At 49.1% G+C, this 14485-nt stretch overlaps 1 protein-coding gene across 1 annotated transcript; it reads right to left on the minus strand.

Annotated features, from left to right (window-relative positions):
* Positions 1 to 7337: 7337 nt before the first annotated feature.
* On the minus strand, positions 7338 to 10735 carry BDR25DRAFT_82968 (P-loop containing nucleoside triphosphate hydrolase protein; the record flags this gene model as incomplete). Its single annotated transcript, XM_033699120.1, has 2 exons — positions 7452 to 10735; positions 7338 to 7399 (listed from the first exon to the last, which is right to left on the minus strand). Coding segments are annotated over exons 1-2 (3278 nt in total), but the record flags the coding sequence as incomplete, so codon positions are not given.
* Between the last annotated feature and the right edge of the window lie 3750 nt (positions 10736 to 14485).

The raw sequence follows: 14485 nt of genomic DNA on the forward strand, positions 1-14485 counted from the left end.
AATGACTCCAATATCCAAAGACGACAATAAGAAAAAAAAGGTATGCCCTCACTTATCCGCTACTATCCGCCACCTCTACAAACCACTGCCTTAGCGCACCCGCCAAAACACCCGGCAACTCCCTTACGTCCCGAACCACAAGGTAATACCTAAATGGAAAGCGATCCATATACTTCCACCTCACAACCCTGCCTTCCGGGGAAATCTCCACAGATTGCAAATCTAAGATAGACGTCTTTTCTTTCTGTTCACCTGCAGGTGGAGCTGGTATTGCCACTGGATGTTGGCTCGATGCTTCGGCGACCTCTCCATGCCGCGATGATGTTGTAGCTGCCGTAGTTGCAGTAACACCAGCGGTCGCATCCACAACCACAAAAACCAACATGACCCTCTCCTCCCTCGCTTGTCTCACCAACCTCACAATCTCCCCATGCTCATCACAAATTCCATCACTAACAACCAACATCAGCTGCCAGAGATCCTCGCCCACACTTCCAACCCCGTGGTGTCTGGCCTCTCGAAATAGCCCCAAACTCTTTTCTACTAAGCCCTTCACATTCGTCTTACTAGCTTGAAACCCAAACTGCTCAAACACTTTAACCCCGGATTCGGATGTGAATGGTTTATTAAATTCATGTGCGACAGTGACTGTTTCCCCGAATCCGACAACAGAAACCTCGCCGACTTCTAGCATGCTTAAACTCCGGGTAATTAATGCAAGTGTCTTGAGCGCTAGTCCAGAAGCCCCGCTTTCAGCCATTGATTTTGAATCGTCAAGCGCGATCATGATTTGGTAATTGCGTTTACTGGGCTGACTTCGACGTAACCAGATTTTGTCGCGCTTGTACCCGCTTGCTATGTACGGGATGATGCGTTTCAGGTTCAGTCGTTTTCCGGTTCTAAAGTCACCGCGAAGTTTGGTGGCCAGCGTTGGTTCGAGGATGAGGCGAAGGTGTTCGGTGAGTTGTTGGGAGAGGGAATGGGTTGATGATTCGTGGTGCAGCCAGAGCGCGCGAGCGGTTTCTGCAGATGGGAGGGTGGAGGAATCAAGATGGGTGAGTTCAAGTTGGGTTTCGACGTCGTGGACGGAGCAGGTTTCGGAGAGGATTTCTTCCTCAAGAATGGAGACGGCGTCGGACATGTCTTGGTCTTCTGGGTGAGTCAAGGGTTTCTGATCACCGACAAACGCCTTAGGTTGGCCGTCCATGGATATTTGTTGTTGGTCTTCCTCTTTTACCAGGGCATTTTCCATTTCGACATCTCTATCTTCATCTACCACCTGCTCATCCTTATCTTCAGGCAGAACAGGAATCTTCTCCTCTTCGTTGATCGGCATTGCCATATCCTGATCCAAAGCCTTCGCTTGCTCTTCGGTGGCAGTCCCAAGGGCTTGCGTATCCGCCTGCGTCTCTTCGTCTGGTAAATGTTCAAATTCAGCATCAGCCATATCAACGTCTTTATCAATTTGTTGAGCCGGGCTCTCATCCTTTTTACGCGCGTCGGAAATTTGTCGCTGCTGATTATACCACCGCTCTAGTGTATCACCAATCTTCTTGAATGACTGAGTTTCTAGAGATTCCTCTGCCGCTTCCTCAGCTTGACCACTAGAATCATGTCGCGCTGCTTGATTCAAGGCTCCGTCTTCGGCTGAAGTCTCCTGCTTCATTTCTGAAGTCTCGCCTTGGTTACCGTCTTCACGATTTGCCGCACCAGCAGATTTGTCTTCCTTTTGATCTTGTTGGACCTCATTATTTGCTTCTATGCCCGCACCGGCATCTGCGTTCGGGTCCGCTTGATTATCGTCGGGCTGGCGGGGTTCATCGCTCAGAGCTTGTTCGTCTAGGAGAGGAATGGCGTCGTCGTCGTCGTCCATAGGTTCTTCACCATCCTGGTCTTCGCCCATATCTTGATCATCTTGGACGTGGTCAGTGGTGTCCTGCTCATTCTCGCCATCCTGCTCTGGCCCCATCTCATTGTTGACGGCATCAGGCTCTATGTAAGCTTCAGTATCCATCTCCTCGTCGCCATCGCCATCCATATCCATATCCCTAAGTTCCTCACCCTCGCCGTCATCTTCTTTTCCATCCATGTTAAGCTCATCCGGCAAATCAAGAGTCTCTTCCTCCTTGGCATGCGGGTCCATCTTCTCTGCTTCTCCAGTACCAACGTTCTCCTCCTGGTCTTCTCCCTCCATTTCTACATTATCGTCTTCATCCACCCCATCTTCCTTCTCGCTATCTCCTACATCATTCTTTTCTTTTTCGTCAACACCAACTTGTTCCTCCCCATTCTCAGTCGCAACATCCTTTCCCCCCTCCTTATCCTTCAAATTCTCATCCTTCCCTCCTTCATCCCACATCTTCTCATCCACCGCACTTGGCCCCAAATCATCCACACTTCCAACCTGGCTCTCCACATCCTCATCACCCTCATCACCCTCACCATCCTGATCCTCTTTATCAGCCACATCCCCCATTTCTCCCTCCATACCCTGTTCCCCCATATCCACAGCATCGTCTTCTTCCTCAATACTACCTTCTCGCTCCCCATCCTTTTCTTGCGCTAGATCTTCTAGATCCTCATCATCTTGAATATCCTTGGAGATATCTTCTGCGCCTTCACCTTCCCCGAGTCCGGTGCCGGATTCGAGTTTGTCGTCTTTACCCGATTGTTGGTCGGCGGGTTTGTTGGGTGGGGCGCAGAAGCCTTGGCTACCAACTTGGATAAACGACTTCGCGAGCCGAAGAAGCATTTTAGCGGTGGACGTATGAAGAGCTTCAAACTTATCAAGTAGGAATTTGTTTGAAGCGAGGTATTGGTCTAGTATCGGCCGTATGGCGGAAAGAGAAGTCGCAAAGGTTCGGATGGAGGAGGAGGCACCGAGGTACTGGATCCTCTCTATGATGATGCTCAGCGCCTTTGAGATCTGTGGGGTGTGGAGGGCAGTAAGGGCTGCTGAGAGTGAGTCTTCTTCTTTGACGAACCAGGCCGCATCTTCTGTCGAAGCTGGAATGTCTTTTAGTGATACCTCAACATCTTGCATTGAGCCTAACAAGAGGTCCAAGGCTGCAAAGGTTTCTTTGACATGCGCATCGATAGTAATCCGAGAGTCACTAGTGGTCGGGTCGAGTGAGCTGAGAGGCGCATCCATAATATACGGCCAGAGCTGTTTAAGGACCGCACGAGGCATCGGATACTCATGCATCCAAGTCTTGAAAACAGCGCGGAATTCCTCGAGCTTGTCCCGTACCTTTTTATCAAGTTCCAAGTGTTTGTTTGACCAGATATTGGAAGACAGAGGAAACAAGGACTTCGAACGCTCAACCAGCTGGCCAAACTCCCCGCTCCATTGTCGCAGACCATGAATAACAATGTCAAATTCTGAGGTCTTTCCCAGGTTTGCTTGCGCGGAGACGACATCGGCACCAACTCCGAGCATTGCCGAAAGCCAAGAGATGCCAGCATAAAGCGAGGTGGCGCCTTCTACCTGGCCACCCGAAACGCGGACAAGCTCCTGACTTGAAGAGCAGAGATTCGTGATTCGTTCAGTAGATGACTCCAGCTCCGAGAGTGACTGGTTAGCTCGGCTCAACAAGCCTCGTTGCTGAATCGTCGAATATAACAAGCCCTCCAAATACCCAATGCTTCTCGCTACATCATTATTCGTCAAGTCGCCCGAATGCTCCTTGAATATCTGCCGAACTTGAGGCATCAAGCTCAGAACCCTATGTAGGAGGAACTCCGACGCAGCGCTGGTTTCTCTCTTGACACTTGGAAAGCTCGTTAGCACTGTTGCAAGCTCATCCTGTTTAGCCAGCACATCGCTACTGAGATTTGATCGGAATCCCATCTGACGGAGCTCTTTCATGGTGTCAGCGTATAGCTTTCGCTTCCTGGATTTGAGATGCTGGACGGCTTCTTTGTTCTCCTCTGTTAGAATTGAGGGCGTTGCTTTCTGCAGTTGTGTTATCGAAGTTTCGAGATCTGTAATAAATCCTTCGATATATGCAGCACCGTCAATGGTGTCAGGGCTCGGACTTGACTTGCTTCGCATGATCGAGACAGTCGCAGCAAGATTCTTGAAGCGTGCTGGCCTCTCACTCCAGCCTTGGATTTTCTCGCAAGCCTCTAGCATACTCGGCTCAACAACCGTAGTCACAAGCTCCATGCTAACCTCTGGCACAAACGCACTCACTTCCGGAAAGCCCGTATGATAAATCTCAGAAACTGGCTGATTCAACAGGGCCCTAAACTTCCTCACCAGCTTCGACAGTTTCCGATGAGAAGTCTTCGCACTCTGTTTCAACGCCTCGATATTCGTATCTTTCCAGCTTGCAAGTTTGATGACATCATTGACTTCTCGCTCAAGGGCTTGCCTACCTTTGGATAGTGCATCTTGCACTGGCTTCTGGAGTCGCGAAAAGTATGCACTAAAATTGTCGAGCGCGAAATGAATATGCTTGAAAGTGTCGACTTTCTGTATCTGCATGGCAGTGTGTTCCTTGAATTGTTGTAGTAGCTTGATACGCTCTTCAAATTGACCCAGAGTAGTTGTCAAAAAGAAGCCCTCCAGCGTTTTCAGCAACTCTTTCGCATGCAGCTTCATCGCCTTCTCATCATCAATAGACTCTGAAGCCGCAACAATCGTCTCGTAGGCCACAAAGAACCAGGCCTTAGCGTCATCGCGACATTTTTCGATTTCAATATCAAAGAGCCGCGCCCAAGTCCTTAGCTCCAATTGCCTCCAGCTTACGAGCAGCTTGGTAAGGTCGTCGTAAAAATTTGCCGTACTGAATTCTCGACTAGTAACTCGCTGCCATTCGTGCACGTATCCATGGAGTTTCTCGGCTTTGGTGATCAATTTGGCCACAGGGTCGACGTGTACGAAAGCCATGATTTCGTCACATGTGCGTAGGACGTCGGATAGAGTGGCATGCTCAGGGAAAACTCTCTGTATCTGATGGAACCGGTTCTGGATCTTGCGGATAAGAGAAATTAATCGCTTTGTTTCCGGGATGTTCGGGTCGAAGTAGAAGTTGTATTGTCTATCGGTACCCGATGTTGCGAGCGCATTCGCCTTCTTCTCGAATGCAAGGAAGATAGCTGGCATGGCACTTTCATGTTTCGAGCCGTGAGATTGTCCACCCGAGACGCGGACCATCTCGGCAGAACTCCATTCAAGGAGGCGCCTAATAGACTCTGAGGAGTCAGATTCTCCCACGAACACCTTCGCGTGCATATCGGCAAGGCGAACTGTATGCTCTCGAGACGTCGAAACTGCTACAGGGGTGACTTCTTCCTCTTCGTAGTTCGGAAAGAGCTCTGAATCTTCCTCTTCTGCATCTTGGTCGTCTCCACCACGATAAGTGTATAAGCTTGTATTTTTGGTCTCTGTTTCTTGATTCTGGAGAAGCATCTGTTTCCAATCGGCGAAGAACGACGTGAAGATGTTCTGTAAGAGATGGCGTATTGTGGCGTTCGACATCTGACTCTGATGAACATTCCTGATAATGACCAAACTGTGCAGAGCGTGCCATCGGAGGTCCACCACATGATGACCCAAACTAAGCTCTTGCTCGCAGAGTTGAACGAGCGTCTCTGATGTTGGTCGACTATAACGCTCATACAAACCAAGCAATGGCGTATGATGAGCGAGATATCTCAGGGTTTTTGTGGTACTACTCTCACTCGTTTCCGCTTGTGCACCGAGAGTCAGTCCTATGCTAAGGCAGACAAGGAATCCAACAGCCGGTCCAGTGATATCGTCATAGCTTCGATATCCCTCAGAAAGCCTCTTAATGATATGTGAGATATTCTGTCGAAGGGTATGATCCCATGAAGCCTCTGCGATTGAAATAGTATCGCTGAGCAATGGATGCAGAACACTGAGTAGATTGGTGAACTCTCCTTGCAGTACGTCGAGCTCCGAAACTTCTGGCCGAACGATAGATGGTACCGGTGGCTCTAAGCCCATTTCTTGAATTCTGTCCTCGACTTGGCGAATGCGGAAACTTGTGTCTTGCCCTGTGAAATCAACTTGGAATTTTCGCAGAGCCTCTAGCTTCTGTCTTAGAACCGCCTTTTGCTCGCGAAAAAGTCGTCGTTCAATCATCGGCCTCAAAGCCGGATCAAATGGATAATCTGGAACATAGAGAGCAAGACCTGTCAAAGCGAGATCGACCCAGGCCTTGGCTGCCACTGAGCGGTCGCCTTGGCCAGCGTCCTGGTATGTCATGCACCGAACAAGCGACTTTTCCAGCATATGTCGGTATTGCTCGGGAATCTGGAGATCGGACTGGAAGATAATACTAGAAGCATCTACCGAAGATATGATATCGTAGTGCGACGCCACCAGCCCGTTGGCTTGGCTCCGGAAACTCCTTAATAGCGCATCGTACTGGCCTTGCGTAATATGGTCGTTGTCGAGCGATATGTGCTGGGACAAAGTTTGTAACTCGGTTTCGAAACGGTCAAACTGAACTAGTTGAACTTCATCCGCATGGGCCCTATTGAACATCAGCGAATGGGGCGTAGAGGGAGTAGGCAATACTTACATTTTCTCAAGCAACGCAACATGGAATCGACCATCTAGCATTATTGTACTGTTGGGGTGATGATGCAATCCTAAGGCGTGGTACAATCTTAAGAGAAAGTCTGCAGGCTCGTAACTATTACTAGAGATGACAGCCTTCGTAGGTCTTCGAGCAAGGAGAGCGGACTTCAGTCGCAGCACACGAATCGTATCCGAAGTATTCGTGAGATCCCCTATGAATTCATTTGGGCAGCCTTGCAAGATGTCAAGGAATTGGGACAATCCCTCGAAGACACCTTCAAAGTAAGGGTGAAGGACTGCATCTTCTTGAACGACTCGTTTCTCAAGTTCGTGAACCGCACTTTCTAGGTTCTAATTTTATCAGATAATAGTTGTACAGAAGAAGAAATGAGTACTTACCAAAATGAGCTCGTGGGGTTCCACATCCTGCGTCTTAACAAGCAACAACGCATTCTCAAACCTCTCACGAGTCTGTATCATCTCCTCAATTCCCAGGCTCGACTTCCACATCGCAGAATCCAATCTATCTGCAAGGCTTTCTAAGCTCAGTAGAGCCTGTAAATCTCTCCACGTCTTTGGCGTATGAGGCTTGAAATATCGCCAAACCCGCTCCATGCCAAGGCCACTCTTCAGTTGAACTTCTGAACCAAACTTAACGAGCTCCCTCGAAACAGAGCTAGCGATGGTTTTGAGATTAGGAGACGGATCACAAGAGAGTGGAAGAATTTCCGTATTCAGCATCTTGAGATAGGTCTGGAATGTTGCTCTATCGAAACCAGGGTTTGTTGCGAGCTGGAGGAAAGCCCAAAAGAGGACCCGAAGAGTGTGGAATGAGTGGAAGTGTGTCTATGAATCAATGTTAGTTTATATTTTATTGAATAACGAGGCTTTGACTAACTATGTCAATGGGATTGACGTTCATGCCCGAGGCAATAATGAGGCTGTGTCGAAACGCTTGTAGAAATGCTGGAAGCTTTTGTTTCTCTTTTCGTCGCTCGAATTTCATGGAAGGAATCATTTCTATTGCGTGTTGCATATTGTACAAGTCCAAATACTCATCGTACGCCTCGGCGTATAAAATTAAAAGTGATCGGGTAGAGGTATCAGCGTTCAGGCAAAGCTCATTGACAAGGGGGTGGTAAGCTGAGTAGTCGAAACCCAGTGGTCCACCGATATCATGTGTAAGTTGAGTTTGATAGTAAGATGCGGTAGAATGCCACTGCTCGGTTAGGAATCGAGACAACGTTGGCAGGCCTGAAGAGGTATGAGTGGTTCCATTGCGGAGACTCATTGGCCTACACCAGGCTACCCTATTCGTTAGAGAATCAGAGCGGAGAGATGCAAGTCCTTTTAATGCTTCCGAATTAAAGGTTTGAAGCATCTCCCTATCCATAGGGATAAGGTGCTCGAAGGGCACACTTATCGTATCCACTAGGCCACTTTCGCCAGACATAAAATTCCGGAATCGGTACGATTGTGACTCCAGAGGATATCCAGGAAGGTAGTTATAACACATCTCATGCTCATTTTTGTAGTCCTTGGGAAGGAGGAAGATCTCAGTAGCCCTATTCCGCATTGCTCTCGACAATTCGCCAAACCTCGGATCCATGGTAAGAAAGATCCTAAAGTCCTTGTGCGGTCGAACGATCCTCGCCTCTCCGTCATCAGTGGAATGTTCATTGATGCTGAGATACCCATTGGGTTCGAGTAACGAGTTAAGCCGGTCCAAGACCGCACTACTGCAGAGATTGGCGTTGTCCAGAACCAGCCAATTGCCTTGTTCGAGAGCTTGAATGAGGATGCCATCTGCCCATCGAAATCGGGCGCCTTCGATATGGGTGGGAGCTTGTGAGAGTCGTTCTAACTCCTGTAAAAGTGCTTGCGATTCTAATGAAGTGGTTCCTCGGGACTCCTTTGCCAATGTTTCAAGAAGAGAATACAACTCACCTGAGATAGCACTCTGTCCTGATGAAAGAAGCTCAAGAAGCTTCAGGAAAAGTAACGAAGGCGTCTGCTCGATGGAAGCACCACGTCGAACGAATTTCTCAAGCTTAGCAAGATAACGATTTATTTCTCGAGATGGGTCTTCCTGCTCGTACCCACCAACTAGATCCATGGCATCAATATCAGCATTCATCGAGAATGTAGTTAGTTCAGCTCCGACGAATGAGGCTAGCTGGCTGAGAAGAGACGTCTTGCCAGATCCGGGCGGACCGACAAGAATGACAGGCCAATTCTGCTGAACGCTAATCATAATTGACTCCATTGGCCCAAGCTGAGTTACCCGCAGCGGCAATACAAGGTCGGGACGGGTCGTGGATGAATTCCTTGCCAACAAGCCTAGGCCGACTTGGAGGAATTTTGGACAAAGATTGTGATAGAAGCTTACTCGGTATTCGTGGCTACCATATGAATCCTCGAAAAGCTTGAGGAGTCGTTGCCGATCTACGCCATTTCGAAAGCGCTGCATGAAGATCGTGTCCAGGAGGTCTCGAGCGGAGCCCACGAAGTTCTGAGAGTGAAGCAACTGGAGCCAACGAAGCGTGTCCCGGAGGTTGAATTCCCAGGGACTGCCTAGAGCCCCGAAAGACCGCCTCACCACCACGTGGTCGTCTAGGGAAGCGACAAAGTTGATCAACTTCTGGGTCTCATTTCCATCAATGTGGGGGAATATTTTCGTGCAGATGAGCGATAAGTCGTGGGGACGAAACACGTCTGCATAAACAACAGTGAAACGGTTGACAAAAGATGCTGGCAGACCTTTACGACCTCCGCCTTGATGATGAGGGTTCTGTGCAGCAAATACCCGGAAGTCTGGATGCTTATGGAATATCTGGTCGAGTTCGGATATATAAACTTCGCCGCGGTGATCTAGGACAGCGTTGAGACCCTCGAGCACCGATTGAGATGCTAGGTTCATCTCATCCAGCAATACCCATTCGCCATTCTTCATGGCTTTGAGGAATGGCGCATCACGCCAAGCGAATGTTCCGGCTTGTCCACCTTCAACCGGTACGTCGGAACCGAAAAGATCCATGAGGTCCGTTTGATCAGACAAATTCAACCTCGTCAGTGGCATTCCAATAGCTTTTCCAATAGCAATAATGAGTGTAGTTTTGCCGACTCCAGGATTACCCTCAAGGAGGATAGGCTTTGGTAGTTGCAGTGCTCGCACCACTCTCATAGCATTTGAGCGTGTTGTAGGAGCTTCAAAGGAAAAAGTAGAATCTTCAGCCGCGAAGAGGTTTTTCGGTATCGAGAACGATCCTATTTGCAGTGATGTCGCAGTACTATTGATGCTGACGGCATCAAAGTAAAGGGTAGTGACGTCTTTGCCCACCAGCTTGCCGAGTCGATGAAGACAAGCTTTTCGTTCTTCCTCAATTGATGTAGAGGAGATGGCCAGTAGACCAGCGGGGTTCGCCCCAAGAGTGTCAATGAAGACCATCGCCGCACCATGAACAATTCCAAAAAGGGGATCGTCATTCTGAGTGTTGTTAACAAAGGTCACCCAAGCAAGGGTATCTCGGATTGAGATGGAAGACGAGGCAGATGTGTTGTACTCCTCGTTGAACCATTGCGCAAACGAGACAATCGACTCAGCATACTGCAAGGCACTGGGCTTGAGCTTTGACCGCACAATTTGCAGAATATCTTCGACGTCTGACAGGGCTGGAACCCAGATTTCAGTGAAGCGATTTCGAAGCGCAGGCGAGAGCTCCTTCTTCCCGTAATCGCCGCCAGGATTCATAGTGGCAAGGAACTGAAAGCCATCTTCTGCAGTAACGAGGGAGTCGTTGGGACCTTTCTCTGCGAGCAACAGGGTGCGAGATGATTCCAGAACGCTGTTTAGACGCTCAAGAACAGAGTCATCGGCAAGTGAGATCTCATCTAGAAGGAAGAATTGACCAGTTTTCATGGCATGTACCAGGTTTCCATCCGACCATTCAAACAATGCCGTGGCCTTGATCCGGGTTTCTTGAATTTCGGCCCGGTGATTCGCTGGTATTGCTTCCAATTTCGGTTGATCAAGCTTATCGTAGACCTCGAGTAATTGTATCAAGCTTGCATTTGACAGCTCTGTATCATTGTGAGGGCTCTCGAGCACCGACATAAGTTGCCGACGAAGCAGATCCTCGATACTTGCCCGGTTTCGAATAGGTCGTTGAGCGCCAATCAAGTCACCAGTTTCCGTATTTTGATGAGCATTGACAATGTGCAGCTGTTTTTCAAACGAACTAGCAAGCACCTGGCAGACCGTTGTCTTGCCACACCCAGTCTCTCCAACAAGAAGTACAGGTTCATTGTTCCGAATTGCGTGAGCAACAAGCACGAACAACCGTCGTATGGCACGAGTCCAGACCACGCCTGCATCAGTTCCAGTCTTCTCTTTGCACAGCTTGATCTCAGGTGACGTGTCTTCACCATATAGATTCTCCTCATCAATACGCACACGCGGTCCATTTTTGCTCATGACGGTTTCGATAATCTTTTTAACCGCTTGCCGCTCTTCTTCTTTTCGTACGCGCTCTGCAAGTAGCATGTAGCCATTATTTGAGAGGTCGCCCACGTTGTCAGCTTTTCGTTGAGCCCAGCGAAACAGGTCTCGTAAGGTTGCGAAGCTCTTCTGTTCAAAGATGCGGTTCTCTTGCCGCAACGCTGAAAGCTCTTCGTACACCTTGACGATTCTCTTGCACCAGGACTCGGGTATCATAGTTCTTCGATGAAGAATCTCTGTCAATTCTTCCACAGGAATATCATCAAAATGGAGCTCAAGGAATCGATTGCGAAAGGCTCGTGACAGCACCTTCCGTCCACCATATAGACCAGCGGGGTTCTGTGTGGCGAAGAGCATAAAGTCTTCGTGCGGCCGGACAACTTCTTGCGTTTCTGGGACGAGGAGCTCCCTATTGTCATCCAGCAGTCGATTGAGGGCTTCGAGAACATCCGTAGGAGCAAGATTGAGTTCGTCGAGCACGATCCAGTGACCTTCTCGCAAAGCGCGGACTAGAATACCTTCCTGGAATTGAAGTTTCCCATCCGTTCCGGAGATGTAAGAGCCCAAATATTCCTGGAGGTCAGTGTGCTCGTGATTGTTAATACGGACGAACTTGTTGCCTGATCGTTTAGCGAGGTACTCGATCATACTTGTCTTTCCTGAGGACGTAGGACCTTGTATAAGAACGGGGTATCTCCTTGTCGACGATGCCCGGATTAGGTTGTCCATATTCCGCTGTACAAAGGGTGTTATTATGTAATGAGGTTGGTCTTCTACGGCGAACGATCCTTGTCGTAACCAGTAATGCCCTTGTCTAACGTAGTTGCGATTATCATTAGGTTGCTGGAGAGGCCGTCCAAGCTCTGCTTTCATACTGGACTTTTGATTAAAGAGATGCTGCTTGATGAGAGGCGCGACAAGATCTTCGGAAGCCCGTCCTAGGAATGTAAGGAAACTCATGTGGAAGCCTTCGTAAAGTGCACGCCTCATGGTACACAGGGGTGCTATCTCTCGGGCATATGATAGCGTTCTAGTTAATGTCCTTAGACTAAAATGAGCTTTCTGGTCAGCTCCGTCAACGAGCATATTCGACTTTGCCAGGCGCTGGATGTCAAGGTAGAGGTTCGTAACGTCCAAGGCGACTTTGGTGATTGCGGGATCATTTGCCTCAGCCCCAAGATATTTTTCAACGATACTGCGCAAGCTCTTAATATCGCGATCCGGACTTTCGACATAAAGCTCAGTAAATCTTGATCGAATGCCTGGGGGAAGGTCCTTCTTGCCAACATCAGTGGCCGGGTTCATAGCCGCAAAGACTCTGAAATCTGGGTGTGCAACAACTCTCTCAACGTTTCCGGTTTCAGTGAGTAAAATGGAGGGTGTGCCATTAGGTCCACCACTTAGCAAATCCGCGAGAGCCTCCAAAGTGTCCGAAGATGCAAGATTGATTTCATCTAGGAGCACCCAGTCGCCGTTCCTCACAGCTTTGACGATATTGCCTTCTAAGAACGAGAAGGCAAAAGTTTCAGCACCATTTGAGAGCTGGGCTTCAAGATCACTCAAATCAGCAGCGAACTTTTCCCATCGAGCCTTCGGAAAATTCGTTGGAAGTGAGTCCACCTTGCGTTTCTTCCTTGGTTGTCCTCCTTCGGGATCCGGAGACGAAGGACGTGATTCGTGAGCCTTCCGTGCAGCATCCACCATCTTCAATGCTTCCCGCCACAGCACGCAAACACGCTTCCATTCACCCTTGACCACGCGTTTGCCCATCATCTCGATGAACCGTTGATTTTTCTTTTTTGAGAATGTGGTATCAAAAAGTTCATCAAATTCGTCTTTGAGCGGTATAACCAGGCTACGGACATTAACAGGCTTGTACCCTCCGAGCAGGTCTCCGCTTTCACTCTGGTGAGACAAATTGAATGCAACCAGTTTCCGGCCGAGTTGCTCGGCTAAGTACTGGATGCATGTCGTCTTTCCCGTGCCGGTCTCACCTACGAGAAGTAGGGGTTCCTGTCTATCTACTCCGACTGCAATTTTTTCCAGTAACCTTAACGTGTAGTCATTGGTAGAAAAAGGTCTCCCTGAGATGTACCTCTTGGGTGCCTTGTGTCTTAGTAATCGAGCGCGTCCGATCCGGATTATGCCCAAGGCTGTGGCCTTGCTTGGAAGTTCCAGTCGAACCTGGCGGGAAGAAAGAAGATGGTCCCTTCTCTGGGGGTCAATGTGTAACTCCTCTGCTACGCATGACATGGCTCGAAGGCATGAGTCCTCGTTGCGTAGACTACCGGCAAGGCAATCGAAAGCTTCCATAAAGATATCGTCCATTTGAGCTGCATTGAAGGTCGTGGGTTGTGAGAGCAACACCGATATCCTACTGCACCACTTGAGGAGATCCCTAGGCGTCAGTGCTCGAAGGGATGTCCCATTTTCAGATGAGAATTTGGGATCTGAGTAAAGGTCTAGGAGCCGCGAGTAGACACTCATAATGGCAGGGGTGTGTTTTTGGAGAGCTGGGTACTTAGCTAATATGATGTCTTGAAACTCCTCTAGCCGTGGCATGTGCACGGTGATAGAAGTCCAGAATCGGTGGCCGATCATGTTTTGTCTTGGGATTATCTCTTGCCCCCTTGGATTGCGCGTACTGCGCATGGTGGCAATTATGCGAAAGCCTCTGGCCGCCCTGATCGTCTCTCCGCGACTGGGTATGAGAAGCTCCCCTCGCTCGATGAGAGGCAGGAGGGTACTGATGATTTCATTAGGGGCCCGATCCAGGTCTTCAATAAAGATCCATCTACCCTCTTTGACCGCAGTTGTTAAGACACCAGGCCGCCAGCGAAAGGATCCAGGTTTCGCTCCTGTGGCATACATTCCCACCAAAAGTTTAGCATCACTCTGTTCATTGAGATGAAGGGTGACCATTGAGTCGAGCTTGTTTAGTTGCCATGCAAAGTGGCGAGTGAGAAGCGTCTTTCCTGAGCCTGCTAGGCCAGTGAGGAGCAGAGGGCTCGATCCGAGAAGAGCCTTGGCAATGTGCCTGGTGTTTGATTTGGTCGTGGGAGTTGAAATGAGGACTGATGGACTTGCTTGCGACGGTACACCGTCAAGTCGAGGGAGGAGAATACCGTTGACTTGGATAGAGTAGGGAGAAAGCTGATGGTGAAGGTGACAGGGGATGTTTCCGTTTTGCTCTAGCCGTTCCTGTGACAATTGATTTTGCAACTTAGACCATCGTTTTTCCTCCCACAACGACAGAAACCGATAATCAATAGTTTGGTCTTCCCACTCCCCCAAGACCTCCAGTTCGCCAGAATGCCTCTTGACCATCTGTTGAGTCGCATGATCGGCAGCATGAACATACAAACAAAAGGCCCTAACAGCCAAATACCTAACAGGCTTGCTGGAATGGTGAAAGAGGCTCTCCAGCACGAGCG

This window comes from Lindgomyces ingoldianus, assembly GCF_010093535.1.
Source record: "Lindgomyces ingoldianus strain ATCC 200398 unplaced genomic scaffold BDR25scaffold_37, whole genome shotgun sequence".
In the NCBI taxonomy this organism is placed as follows: Eukaryota; Fungi; Ascomycota; class Dothideomycetes; order Pleosporales; family Lindgomycetaceae; genus Lindgomyces; species Lindgomyces ingoldianus.